Source organism: Pelodiscus sinensis, chromosome 9 (genome assembly GCF_049634645.1).
Source record: "Pelodiscus sinensis isolate JC-2024 chromosome 9, ASM4963464v1, whole genome shotgun sequence".
In the NCBI taxonomy this organism is placed as follows: domain Eukaryota; kingdom Metazoa; phylum Chordata; order Testudines; family Trionychidae; genus Pelodiscus; species Pelodiscus sinensis.
Window position 1 is genome coordinate 20,887,692 of NC_134719.1, and position 14,484 is coordinate 20,902,175.

Below are 14,484 nucleotides of genomic sequence, written 5' to 3' on the forward strand. Positions count from 1 at the left end.
GAGAAAAGAGCAGATTAAAAGAAAAAATGGTATCTCTGGGACAGCTTACGTACAGTGAATGGGGGGAGGGAGGCACATGGATTTCACTCAGAGAAGTTTAACAAAGCAGAAAATAAAGAAAAATACCCTGACCACAACTAAACATACATTTCTTTATCTACTCATGATCAGTACTGATCCATACTTCAAGGCCAAGTGCATTCCCATTGCCAATATTTCTTGAAGGCATGGTAATTCCATATCATCTTGTTTCCTCCAGCTTCTGACTTAGAACTCACACAAAGGCTATGTCTAGACTGCAGGCTTCTTTCAGAAGAAGCTTTTCTGGAAGAGATCTTCTGGAAAAACGTCTTTAAAAAGAGAGCGTCCACACAGCAAAAGTGCATCGAAAAAGCGATCTGCTTTTTCAAAAGATAGCGACCAATCATTGTGGACGCTATCTCGCATTCAAGTTGTGATTACTATGGACGGAGAGGCCACTAGGGCACCTGTGCTTTTTCCTGGAGGCCTCTTCTTTGGGGGGGAAAAAAAACCCCTCTTGCCTGTCCATACACGCTTTTTCCCGAAAGAGCTCTTTCGGAAAAAGGTTTCTTCCTCACAGAAAAAGGTTTACTGCTGTCTGAAAAACCACTGCGTTCTTTCGACTTTCTGCGAAAAAAACACAATTGCAGTGTGGACGTAAGTGTAGTTTTTCCCAGAAAAACTCTGCAGGGTAGACATACCCTAACTGAAGTGATCCATGACTGCAGGTCTGTTTCCCAATGAATAGACACACTATCAGCTGTTACCCAACTAGGCTAACAAGTTGTCACTCCATGCCACTGACTAAAACCTTATAAGGTCTGTGATAGAAATGTAACCGTGTTAGTCTGGGGTAGCTGAAGCAAAATGCAGGACAATGTAGCACTTTAAAGACTAACAAGATGGTTTATTAGATGATGAGCTTTCATGGGCCAGACCCACTTCCTCAGATCAAATAGTGGAAGAAAATAGTCACAACCATATATACCAAAGGATATAGAAAAAACAGTTTCTTGCCATTTTAACCAGAAAGGACACTCTCTCAATGACTTAACCACCTGCATTCTGCTACAAAGACCTTTTACATCTGCACTTGAAAGGGAATCCTCTGAACTGTCATTCATGTTAAAATTCGACACTCTCCGAGAAGGAATGAACAAATGCTCAAACTATCTTACCCATTACCAAGATAGCTTCCCCAATTATCACCTCTAATACCATTAGCTCACAGACATCCCACTCTCCCCACCTCTAATATCATCAATTCACAGACACTTACCTTCCTTCCTCCCCCTCCTCCTCCGCATCCCCCTCCTGTTCTGAAATGTGATTTGTCCTTTTCATATGTGTTCATTTTTTTAATTGTATTCTTTGGTATATATGGTTGTGACTATTTTCTTCCACTATTTGATCTGAGGAAGAGGGTCTGGCCCACGAAAGCTCATCATCTAATAAACCATCTTGTTAGTCTTGAAAGTGCTACATTGTCCTGCACTTTGCTTATAAGGCCTGTGACTCAGGGAGGCAGCACTCACCACAACCTCTCAGTGAAGTCACAGGGAAAAGAAAAAGAGCATCCAAAGCACCCTGAGTGCCCAGTATTTATGGACTATCATTGCCTAGTGATATCTTCCCATTCTGTTCCCTGGTCAAGGAAGAAGTCTGTCCAAAATGGAGGTTCACCTGTTGTTTTAAACACAAACAAAATGGCAAACCCATGCCCAAACAGTTTAAATATCCCAACTGAGTTAATAGTTCCTTTGTAACATATAAAGGAACCAATATTAACAGCTGCGCATTTCCCCAGACCTGCCAGCTGCCTGCTTGGCACAAATGTGCAGGTGCAAACAGACTAGGGAAGAGATGTTCAAGGAAGCAAATGCAATCTGACAACTTGGACAAGGAGCACATAAGCAAGTGGAGGAATATGCTTGCTGGAGGAACTGCACACAAAGCATCAGGCAAGGAGAGCGTTCAGGAAACGGGAAGTGAAGCACTAGGAGGGAGTGCTGTCATCCATGGCAAATGTGATGGACTGCATGGTGTCACTCCAGGACTCCTTCCTGTACAGGCACCCCTTACGGCCTTGCAGATCTATGTTCCCTCCTCCCAGAGTTCCATAGCATCCTCTATCAGAGTGCCTAGAATGTAGAGGGAGGAGAGTCAAGGGCAGCCACACGAGTCTCTCAAATTGTCAAAGTTTGAAGTAGGAATAAGATCCTCCAGAAAAGGGCGCTTTTTCCGGAGGATCGGGGCCAGTGTAGACGCTCTTTTCAGGCTTTTCTAAAAGCCGGAAAAAAGCGGCGGACATTTTTATTTAAATGCCGCGGGGGATATTTAAATCCCCCGCGCATTTCCCTACTACGATGGCTGAAATTAACATGCCCCTTCCGGAAAAGGGGCCAATGTAGACGAGCCCTGCTTGTATTGAAGGATGGGAAGGGAGTGTTACAGGCTAGCACATGGAATGCAAGGGTACCTCATTGAGAGCAACATGCATGACTCTGAAAACTGGCCATTCATAAAACTGTCTCTCTGATTTATTTGGGCATAAGATTTCATAGGCTCGATGAGCCCATTTCGTTACAAGCTAAAAAATGCAACCCCCCCCCCCCCAAAAAAAACCCAGCAGCATTCTGGGATGTATTAGAGAGGAGTATTGTAAGGAAGATACCAGAATTCTTAATTCTACCCCATGTTGATTAGGCCTGACTGAAGTATTGTGTCCAGTTCCGGGCACCACATTTCAAGAAAATATGGACAAATTTCAGAAACTCCTGAAAAGAGTAACAAAAAAAGATTAAAGGTCTAAAAAACATAACCCATTAGGGAAGATGGGGGAAAAAACTGTGTTTGTTTCGTCTGGAGAAGACTGAGGGGGAACATAATAGTTTTCAAATACATAAAAGAACGTTACAGAAGGAAGAAAAAAATATTCCTGAAACTATGCATACAGCACAAGAAGCAATGGACTAAAATTGCAGCAAGGGTGGTTTAGGTTGGACAGCAGGAAAAACTTCTTGTCAGGATGGTTAAACACTGGAATAAATTCCCTAGGAAGGTTGTAGAATCTTCATCATTTGCGATTTTTAAGCGCAGTTTAGACAGAACGGCTACGTCTAAATTGGCCCCTTCTCCGGAAGAGGCATGTTAATTTCAAACTTCAGAATAGGGAAATCCGCAGGGGATTTAAATATCCCCTGCGGGATTTAAATAAACATATTAAATAAATATTCCTGAAAGTAGGAATAAGATCCTCCGGAATAGGGCTTTATTCCGGAGGATCGGGCCAGTCTAGACGCTTTTTTCCAGCTTTTCCCCAAGCCGGAAAAAAGCGGCGGCCATGTTTATTTAAATCCCCCGCGGATTTTCCTATACTGAAGTTTGAAATTAACATGCCTCTTCCGGAGAAGGGGCCAATGTAGACGTAGCCAACATCTGTCAAGGATCTAGGTAATACTTACTCCTGTTGAGCGCTCTGGGGCCAGCAACAAGGGGTTAGGAAACATGGCCAGCAGCTGGGGCCGATGGCCAGGATTGACCTCCCCTAGTCCAACCAACTACTTTGCAACTGATCAGGTCCCAAGGGAACAGAACCAGGGAGGTCCAACCTATACTGAAGAAGCTGCTTCTCTGTCTGGATGCTTCTAGTGCATTTACTAACATAACCCCTTGATGTTAATGGATATGGGGGGGGGGGGGGGGGTTGGCAAATCTTATTTGTTACATTAACTTCACTTACAGCAAAATCAGGTTGCAGATTTATTTTGTTTTCAACATACATGTTAGAAAGGAATTACTCTGGAACTGAAAAATTAATGGGAAATTGTTATTCAGGTACTGTCGCACCCGAGATCATCTTCTGGCATTCAATTTAGTGAGTCTAGTGAAGACCTGCTAAACTGAATGCTGAGCGTGCCCTCAGTCAGCACCAGTACTCCTCAGTCGCAAGGAGTAAGAGAAGCCGATGGGAGCATTTGTTCCTGTCAACCTCCCACTGTGAAGATAGTGCCAAGCTCAGCTTAAGAAGTATGGACTCCAGCTACATTATTTAAACAGCTAGAGTTGAGTATCTTAAGCTGACCTTCAAGTCTAGTATTGACTAAAGATGTTAAGAGGCAGGTATCTGACTAATCATTTAGTTGATACAAACGGCTACATGATTAGTTGATAAGAGAAGGCACTCTGTACCAGCTCGCACTGGTCCAGGAGCTATCCCCACTGCAGCTCTGCAGTTTAAATGTAGTAGGAGCCAGGCGTGCAGGTAGCCCAGCTCATACAACATTTAAATTGCAAAGCCACAGTGAGGTTAGGACTGCAACTGGCACAAGCTAGAACTGAGCCAGGTTTGCTCAGTCTCAACTTTTGCTGGGTCCAGTAGTCCCTGCCTGTACCCAACCTGAGCCGCCACAAACAGAGGCTGCTGCCTTTCCGCGTGGGGGCAGCACCATGGAGACAATGCTGGGGGGGGGGAAACCAGCCGGCTCCTGTCCCCCTGCTGCCTCTGATATAGAGGGCAGCAAGGGGACGGGAGAGGAGGGAGTAGTTCTCTCGACTACTCTCTTACTTCCCTAGACCTGGCCTTAGGAACAGGCTTTGCCAGCTGCTGAGCTCCCTGGGTGCCCTCAGAGCCATCTGGAGAAAGGGGCGGCTCTGCGCCTGGCAGATTCAGGCCCTGGCGATTCAGAGGAAGCGCCCTGCAGCTCTAGGCCCCTAGAAGGGGGCGCTCAGGCAGGCGTCAGCTCAGAGCGCTCTAGCCGCAGGCAAGCCCCAGACTGGCCCCTCTGCCTGAATTTTCTCCGCCCCGCGAGGATTCAGTCACGAGCCCGGAGGAGGAAACAGGGATAACGGCCCTCAGGCCCAGACGCCTCTCCTGCTAAGTCCCCAGTGCAGCAGCCCATACTGCACATGCGCGGGTATTTCCATAGCCATGGCGCGAACATGTCGCATGCGCGAGAGCTGCACGACATGGTTGACTGCATGTGCAATAGCTGCAAGTCCTTGGGAGAGGTACAGGCAGTGGACATGCGCAAATGGGGCGTCTGTGGGCGAGGCGAGTTGTGCGTCTGCGCAAGATCATCGAAGTACGCGGATCGCGCTTGCGTAGAGAAGAGCAGTAAAGGATTGTGGGATACTAGTTACGGCCCGGGCAGGCTGCTGGAGCGGGCAGCTGGTGGCAGTTATTACTCCACAACGGTTGTTTTGTGCGCGAGGCCCGTGGTTGTGCCCGGACGGGTAGCGGCAGGGGACACAGCAAAACGCTACCCGGTTCCTAACGCGCTCTTCCCCTTCCCTGATGTGTTTGTAGCACTGGAGTGGGAGGCAGCGCGATGTCTTCAAGCAGCGGCACCGACGTGATCCAGGTCACCAATGTCTCTCCTAGCGCCAGCTCCGAGCAGATGCGGACACTCTTCGGCTTCCTGGGCAAGATCGAGGAGCTGCGCCTTTTTCCTCCCGAGTGAGTCCGCCAGCGGGAGCGGGCCCCTTCCTCCCCCGCGCCATACTCGCGTCCCCTCCCCCACTCAACGTCCCGCCTCTTTCCCATCCCGCCCCGCGCTTCGCTGCCGTCTGCCGAGGCACGCTGAGAGTGTCAGGCCCTGGGGCCTAGCTCGCCATCTTCAGGCCTCGGCCGGCGGTGCGGCGGGATCGGGCTTCCCCGCGGAGCTGTGATAACCCCCAGAGCCTGCCTCAGCACCTCGCTAGTGTAGACCTCCGAAAGGGAGAGTTAGCGGTGTGGGGGAGGGGGGAAGTGTCGTATCCCGCCTGTCTCACATGGCTCCTCCTCGGCCCGCAACGTGCCGGGTTACCTCACGGCCGGGCACTCGTTCCCGGAGCAATTTTCAAAGCATGTGTGAGGGAGGGCCCTGAGCCTATGGGCAGTTATCCCGGCTAAATGCACGTCCTCTTGCATCGCCGACTGCCCCGGAGCCTCCAGGTGTTGAGCTACGTGTGGTGGGATTGCTCTCTTACGGAGTCACCGCTCACCTGTTGGATAGTTTCCATTAACGAGCAGTTACTACAAAAATAGCTTTTGTTTTCCCCTTTTCACAAATTGATTTTTTTTCTCTCCCTAACACACAGAAAGTGCAAGGTGGGCAGTAAATCTTAAACCAGTTATTGGGTTAAAGTCTCGTAAAAATTAAAACCAGCAAACAGTGCTTTGCATTACTGAGAATGATGCCCCCACCCAATCTGCTTCCAATGGATTGCAGTTTTTTTTTTAAAGGGTTTCAACTATTTAGAAATGTCTAGACAGAAAAATAGAGCTTATGACAAGGTATAAGTTTTTACAAATATTTAACAAAAATATGCATATACATAATGATTATTTTAACGCACATCAGATCTGCTGAACTCACAAATTGTAATCCATGCTCAGAGAGCTTTTAAATAATTACAGTTTTTTAATTTATTGTGATACAAGAACTGAAAACAGCATGCCATCTGTTTCTGTTCCTTTTTTTTATTTGTGAAGCAGGATTGCCTTTATTTTCATATAAAAAGATTTTGACTGTGCCTGCTCATTACTCTCCCTCAGATGGTTTCTAATATACCCATTTTTTCACCTACTTTCAAATAGTTGCTGTTCGGGGGGGAGGGGGGGAAGAAAATTAACTGCAAAAGCGACTTTCCTTTGTGCCACATCTCTCTCTCCCCCCCACAAATCCTCCAGGTATCCTAGATAGATGTGTATATATTCTAACACAGGATTTTTTAGTGTGTGTGTGTGGTTTTGGCATCCTCAAATGAACACTGGCAATCTGAACCCCATTTCAATGCAATTTTGAATAAGAATTTGTAGTGTAGAGGAAAACTAGTGGATGCACAGAGATTCAAGTTGATAGGTTTTTATTATTGGAATACAGTAAAACATGAATGTTTTCATTTGTATATGGAAAATCCTATTTAAAGTGCCAGAAAAGTGTCATTTTCACCAAATAACAAGGAGCTAGTGTCTTTAGCAAGAGAAATCTGTTTAGGTTGTTAACATAGTTTTCTTCATTGTTTTGAGCATTTCACAATCATTAATTTGTATTATGTTTCGACATCTGTATGAAGTGGATGTTACCACCCCTCTACAGATGGGAAGTTAAGGCATGGAGTGGATTGAGTGACTTTCCCAAAGTCTGGTTGAACTGGGTATTGAATATATTTAACCTAGGTCTCTAAAATACCAGTGAAGTGCTTCTACGGCTTGTATGCATATAGCTTTTGGTAGTAGCTGCTTCTAGAAATAACTCCTGAAGCTTCACCTTTTTCTGCTAGAGAGTTCAACAACTCTCTTGTTTTTTGTATACCCCTATGTTGTTCTTAATTCGTCCCCACTTATTAACACAGGCACCCACATTCAATACAAGAATACTTTGTCAAAGCCTATATAATTGGTTGTGATAAGTATGAGAAACAGAATCATCATGTCTCTATCAGAGGTAAAAAAAAAATCTGCCCAGGATAGAGCAGTATTGGTAGGGTGCATGCATTCTTACTAAAGAAATGCAAAATTTCAAAATCATATATTTGCACTTGACTACAGTAGGAGACGCGTATAATCTCTTTAGTTTGGCACTCTGTCTCAATGGTACTTTGTCCATTTTAAGGTGGATTTTTGTTAGAGTACACACCAGAAATGGATTTTAAGTTACACATTACACACAGATAGACTTTGAAAGAATATTCATTAAGACCACAAAGTAAGCACTTCTTTAATGAAGGATACTCTTCTCTGTAGTACTCCAGCTTTATAGAGTGACTGAGAGATGGGTTTGTAGGAATAGAAGTACTGGTAACACCCAACTTTTCTCTCCAACCCCTGATTAATCACCAGAACAGAGCCATACTATGCACTGAATGAGGCAGGGCTTTTGAGGATAAAATAGGATATGGTTGTGTAATTAAAATAAATAAGCTAAGTTACGGTTACACAAGTAACTTTAATACTAACATTTCCCAATTTCTTATTGCATGAATTAAAGTTGTAACCTTGGTATTCTTTTAACTTGGTGTGTAGTTTCTAGGTATTTCAAAGAGCAATCTCAGAAATTCCATAATGTGTTGTTACATTAACTCCAGCATAGGGCATCAGCAGAACTGAAACATTGAGATGGGTGGTACTCAACCTTTTTTATACCGCGGAACAGCAAACCCATTCACAAACTTGTGGTGGACAGGTAACAATTGATTAGCATATTTGTGTATTGCATATTTGTTGTATACATAATGAATATTCAAATATGCAAATGTTACATGTTCACCAAAAGTTTGTGAATGGGTCTGCCATGCTATAAAAAGTCCTCCAGTGCCAGCCCTAACCTCTAGAGTCCCTCAGCGCCAGCCACTGACCCCAGTGTCCCCTGCATCCAGCCCCATCCCAGTGCCAGCCACCATCCCAAATGCCTCAGTGCTGTCAGCAGACGGTCAGGGCAGTGTGTGTGTGTATGTTTCCGAGAAAAGGTTTAACATCCGTGTCTTTACTGCTAGGACCAGGGTCCCATCGCAGAGGGTGGCCAGCAGGCCAACAGACACCCCGTTATATAGGAAGAGCTTATTACACCTTAGATTTTAGCTGCTAGAACACAGGGGTTCCTTCGCAGTGGGCAGCCTAGGAAAGGCTGAAAGGGTGCCCCAACGGATCTTGTCACCTGGGAGTGACACAGATACAAATGCCCAAGCTCTCCCTATGTCTGTCCCTTTATGACCGGCTGAAGTTCTTTTAAATTGTGCTTGGTTCTATTACAGCAACTGAAGGAGTCAGGTTAAAACTTAAACAGTTACAGGTTTATTCGAGGAAGCTTATAAATCATATGGTTGCAATGGCTATTGTTCTATTTCTTAACTACAGGCAGTCCCCGACTTACGTGGATCCGACTTACATCGGATCCCTAGATACGAACGGGGTGAGGCAACTCCCGCACATGCGCAGCAGCATTCCCGGGGCTCGCTCACCTGGGTCCTAGGATCCTCCTCCTCCTCGGGCCGGCTCCGACTGGGGTCCCGCAGAGCTGCCGGGCAGAGGAAAAGTGCCTCCCCACGCCCGCTGTCCCCCCACCCCCCTGCCAGCAACAGGCTGCCCCCTCCCCTGAGCAACAGGCTGCCGAACAGACAAAAGCAGCCTCTCTGCCCCTCCTCCCCTCTATACATGCCGGGCTCCCGGAGCGCAGCAGCGTCCCCGGGGCTCGCTCACCTGGGTCCTAGAATCCACCTCCTCCTCCTCTTCGGCCGGCTCCAACTGGCCTCTGCCTGCAGCAGCTGGCCACAGGGACAGGGATCCCGCAGAGCTGCCGGGCAGAGGAAAAGTGCCTCCCCACGCCCGCTGCCTCCCCCCTCCCCCTCCCCCGCGGCCTCGCATCCTGCACGCCTCCCCCCCTGCCAGCAACAGGCTGCCCCCTCCCCTGAGCAACAGGCTGCCGAACAGCAGACAAAAGCAGCCTCTCCGCCCCTCCTCCCCCTATACATGCTGGGCTCCCTGGGCAAACAAAGACTCCACCAAAACAAACAAAGTGCTGGCCTCATTGTGTTAGCAAAAAAGGACCCTCCTCCTAGAACCCTGGGTGGTGTGTGGAAATAAAGCTATTAGCTCAAAGCATGGTGCAGAGCTGTTTGGTATTTGATGAGTTACTCCTTTAGTCCTGAGTTTGTCACAGGGACAGAAATAGATGTGAAATCTTCTGAACAGGGGAACAGACAGCAAAACAAACATTAGAGGGGAGTTAACCTTTCCCTATGCTATCCAAAACTAAAAAAAATGTTTGGCTATAGTTTCCCCTACAATATGTACCAGTTCCTACTTACATACAAATTCAACTTAAGAACAAACCTACAGTCCCTATCTTGTACGTAACCCGGGGACTGCCTGTACTAGCAAAATATAGATCTTAAAAATGGTTACAAAGAAGATAAAGATAGAAAAATAGAAATAATGGTACCAAGTACTTCATTTCACCCTTTTTTCCCCTTCTTCATCTGATCTATATTTTCATCCCACAGCTTCCACTAGACTTGCACCCTAGTAGGGATGTTAAATTGCGAGTAATTGACTCATCGAATAGTCGATGCATTTTGTATCGACTATTTGATTAGTCAGTAAGGTGCCTCTGCCTTTGAAGTGTAGCAACAACCCTAGAGCTGTTGCTGCGCTTCAAAGTCGAAAGTGCTGCATGTAGCCTGGGGTCAGCTGGGGACTCCCCTGCTGACCCCGGGCTCTGTGTGGCGCTGCTGCTTTGAAATACCACGGGAGGCCCAGAATCAGGCTCTTTGCAGCATTTCAAAGTGGCAGCGCCGCACGGGGCCCGTGTTCAGCTGGGAATTCCCCCACTGATCCTGGGCTCTGTGCGGTGCTGCTGCTTTGAAATGCCGCATGCAGCCAGGCTGCACGCAGCGTTTCAAAGTGGCAGCAATGCGTGGAGCCCAGGGTCTGGCCTCAGGCTCCATGTGGCACTGCTGATTTGAAATTCCCCTCTTCCCCATCCCCCTGCTTGCTGCCTCATTCTGATAGTCTGAGGCAGCCGGGAGGAGGGAGTGGGGCGGGGACTAGTTGACTAGTCCTTCACATCCCTACCCCCACCTAAATTTCTAGTCACTTTCCCAGAGCTCTTTGTTTAATCTCATTGTCTCTTGCCAACTTCTTGTGCCACTTGGCTCTGCCCCAGTCCAGATTTTCAGCTTGCACAATGTCTCTATAACTACTGTCTCCCATCCCTTCTCACATCCTTCCCTCTTTACTGGTTCAACAGTTTCTTTGCTCAGACAGTCCTCTCTTTCCAGTTCCTTCTTTTCACACCCTAGACTCCTTCTCTCAGTCTACTGTGTCCCTTTTTCAGCTCTTGTTCTCACTTAATTTGAATCAAGCAGCTTCCTCTATGTTGCCTGTGCATTGAGAGCCCAGATGAGAGATACTTCTTGATCTCAGGCCAGGTCTACACTGGTGGAGAAAATTAATACAACATGTACAACTCCAGCTATGTCAATGGTGGTGAACCTAAGAGATGGGGCTGGATGCGGCCCCTGCTTGCCTGGATCCAGCAGCCCCTGAGGATCAGGATCTCCCCTCACACCATGCCCCATCGTGGAGGCTAGAGCATGCAAAATCTAATAGACTGAGCCTAGGTGTGCAATGAGACTGTGGGAAGTGTCTTTCTGCTTCTCAGTTGGGGGCCACCTCAGTGAGGGTTTGTTTTTGTTTTTTTGCTTCTCACTTGTGTGTGGCCTCCAATTGATTTTTTTTTCTGTAGGTCAGCAGCTTCCCCACTCCTGAACTATGTGAATTTCATATCTGGAGTTGGCATACCTTGCATAATATTTTTCTGGGGCAGTCCCACAGCAGGAAGTTGGGATAAATTCTCCCATCGACTTCCCTTACTCCTCAAGACTGAAAGGAGAGTCCTTACTGGACTCACTAAATTGAACGCCGGAAGATCGACCTCTGGAGTGTTGATCTTCTCGGAAGTGTAAATGTGCCTTTAGTTACTATAGTCATAGACTTAGCGTGGTCTCAAGCAACTTGAGAACTTGCAGGGAAAGTCTTGTTCAGCCTTATGCTGAAGGGTGTTCCATGCTGACGGTGTTTTTGAAGATTTTAGCTTAGAATATCTAAGAAGCCTACAGAGCATGTGCAAACTGAGATATTACAAAGGGTTATAACATAGCCAAATTGAGTGAGGTTCCACAGGAATTGCAAAATACACATTCCTGATTAAGGGTGTTAAGGACTAGTCGAATATCTGATAAGCAAATGCTTATTGGATAGTCAGTCGATTTCCCACCCCCCTCTGTCAGATAGAGGCAGGGGAAGAGAGGGTACTTCAATGCAGCAGTGCTGCATGGAGCCCAGGGTCAGCTGGGGACTCCCTAGCTGACCCCAGGCTCCCTGTGGCATTTGTCTCTGAGTTCCCCACTGACCCCAAGCTCTATGGGGGAGCTTCTGCTATGTATATTTCAAAGGAGGAATGCAGACGTGCCTGTGGAGAGCCCGGAGTCTGTCAGCAGAGCGATGACCTCCCCAGGTCTGGCAAACTCCCTCTGGGAGTGTATGGCTACCGGGGGCACTGGGAGTTGCAGAGGCCCCCACTCAGTGGGCTTTGAATCATTTATTTTAATTTCAGTGTGCATTATCAAGCAGAAAATCTTTATTTAAATCTATTTTCATCTTCTTTTGTATTTGTACTTATTTTCCAAAAAAGTTGATTCTTATTGGCTAGTAACTAAGGATGTTAAAATGCAGTCATCAGACTAATTGTATAGTTGATAGGACCGCTCTGCAGAGCTGCAGCAGGGGGTAGCTCCAGCAGCGGGCTCAAGTTGAGACTGAGCAGTCCCAGCTAGTACCAGCTCCAGGAGCCACCTGTGCTGCAACTCTGCATTTTAATTGTAGTAAGAGCCACTGGGCTCTTAATACATTTAAAATGCAGAGCCACAGTGATTAGCGTGAGCTGGGACTGGTTGGTCCCAGCTCATGCTGAGTTCAGCAGCCCTGCTCATGGCAGACAACCCTGTCCACTGCAGACAGGCTGCTGCTGGAGTAGCCTCTGTTCACGGAAGCTAGGGCTGTCCATGGGCAAGGGCTGGTCCAGCAGCAGTCTCTGTCCTCGGGGTGGGGAGGTCAGACTTCCCCCTAAAACCCCTGTGGACAGGGGCTGCTTTGCAGCAGCCTCCCCTCCCCCTGCACCTCTGATAGTCACCGGGGGAGGGGTAGGAGGAGTAGGTGGCACCAAGGAGATAGTGCTTGGTGGGGGAACTGGCTTTTAAGCCAGCTTCCCCCAACACCAGCTCCTGTTCTTCTCCTTGCTGCCTCTCATAGAAGCAGAGCAGGAAGGGCCATAGGGAGCACGGGCCCAGCAGGGACTGAAGCTGACCCCACTGGCCTCATGTTCCCACTGCAGTGCTTCAGTTTTTTAAACGTACAAGAGCCTCATGGGGTTCTTGTATATTTCAGAGACTGAAGCCCTGTGGTGGGAACTGGAGCCAGCTTCAGTCCCTGCTGGCACCATTTACTACTCCGCTCCTTCCCTTCCCCCCACGGAGACCGGTTTTTAAGCTGGCTCCCCCCAGAACTGGCTCCTGCTTCCCTCCTTGCTGCCTCTTTCTGATAGAGCAGTATTTCCCAATTTTATTTGGCCACGGAACTCTTTTGCAGAACCCCTAATAACAGTCTTGTATATGGAGCCGAAAAAGTAGACCACAAATAAGTAAGGATAATAATAAACAAATGCTAATGTGTACAAAATTTTTTTTTAATAATAAAATGTTATTGTAATGGAATTTACTCGCAGAATCCTAATTTTCACTTTGCTGAACCCCAGGGTTCCGTGGAACACCATTTGGGAAACACTGTGACAGAGGCAGCAAGCAAGGGGGGGAGGAAGCGGCTAGCTGACTATCCGATAAGCTTACGCTTGGATAGTTGACTAGGTGCTTACATCCCTACTAGCAGTGCTTTTTTTTTTTTTTTTTTTTTTTTGTAAAAGCTGGAACCATGGCTTCAGTTTTTGTTCCTCCTTTCTGTCTGCTTTGTTTTTCCGTGTGCCCTCTAGTGGCGGTTTGCATTACTGAAGCAGCTCATGCTGGTTTGCTGACCTCTGCAATTAACACAAGTTAATTTTTTTAATGCATTAATTCTGCCCTCAGGCATTAACTCCCACTAATTGACAGCTTTAGAAAATAGTGAATGCTGCATTACTTATTTACTAGATTGACATTTTACCTATAACTTGTTATGCTGTACTCGGAAAAATTCACAAAATCACCATTCTAAATTTTTTGTGCTGAATACATTAATAAAACTTGTCAGAACATGTTTTGCATTTAAAATTGATTTGTTAAATAAACGGTGTTGTCACTAGCAAATCAAATTTATTTGCTTCTAGTCAATATGTCCTTCAAAATTGTGTAAATTATGGCTCAATCTGTCATTTAGTTTTTATTTGTAGATGGAAAGAGAAAATAAGTTGTCCAGCTTTTTCAACTCTGTCAGTTTTGAATGAGCTAATTATTGAACAGAAATTAAATAGCCTTTTTATGCAGGCACTGAGAGTCTACTTCCTGTTTGACCTCTTTCATTCAGGACCTATGTTAGTACAAATTCTAGTTATATGTTTATAATATTCCTGGCTTAAAATTTGAAGTTTGTGATTTGTTTGCATTTTTAGAAATTGATCATAGAGAAACACATGATCAACTTTATTCTAAAAGATAAACATATTGTGTGACTAGCTAGTCTTTAGACTTCAGTGCAGTAAACAGAATGCAAGTGTATATGTGTTTTTAATGAATGTGTGACTTTTTAAATTTTATATCTAATACTGTTTTATTGTTTGTTTTGTTTTTAGTGATTCTCCTTTGCCTGTTTCTTCACGGGTCTGTTTTGTAAAGTTCCACGATCCTGACTCAGCAGTTGTGGCCCAACATCTGACAAACACTGTGTTCGTTGACAGAGCATTGATAGTCGTACCATATGCAGAAGGTTTGTGA

At 46.2% G+C, this 14,484-nt stretch overlaps 1 protein-coding gene across 5 annotated transcripts in view; it reads left to right on the forward strand.

Moving 5' to 3' along the window:
* The first annotated feature begins 5,044 nt into the window (after positions 1–5,044).
* The window catches only part of SRSF11 (serine and arginine rich splicing factor 11), a 44,028-nt gene continuing 34,588 nt past the window's right edge, over positions 5,045–14,484 (forward strand). Inside the window, exons 1-2 of one of the 5 annotated variants that reach the window (XM_006120237.4) lie at positions 5,045–5,479; positions 14,343–14,476. In XM_006120237.4, the coding sequence (XP_006120299.1) occupies positions 5,352–5,479; positions 14,343–14,476 (262 nt within the window). In that variant the 5' untranslated portion in view covers positions 5,045–5,351. The remainder of the gene's footprint in view (positions 5,480–14,342; positions 14,477–14,484) is intronic. The other 4 variants (XM_025183153.2, XM_006120234.4, XM_006120235.4 and 1 more) reach the window with 4 other exon arrangements.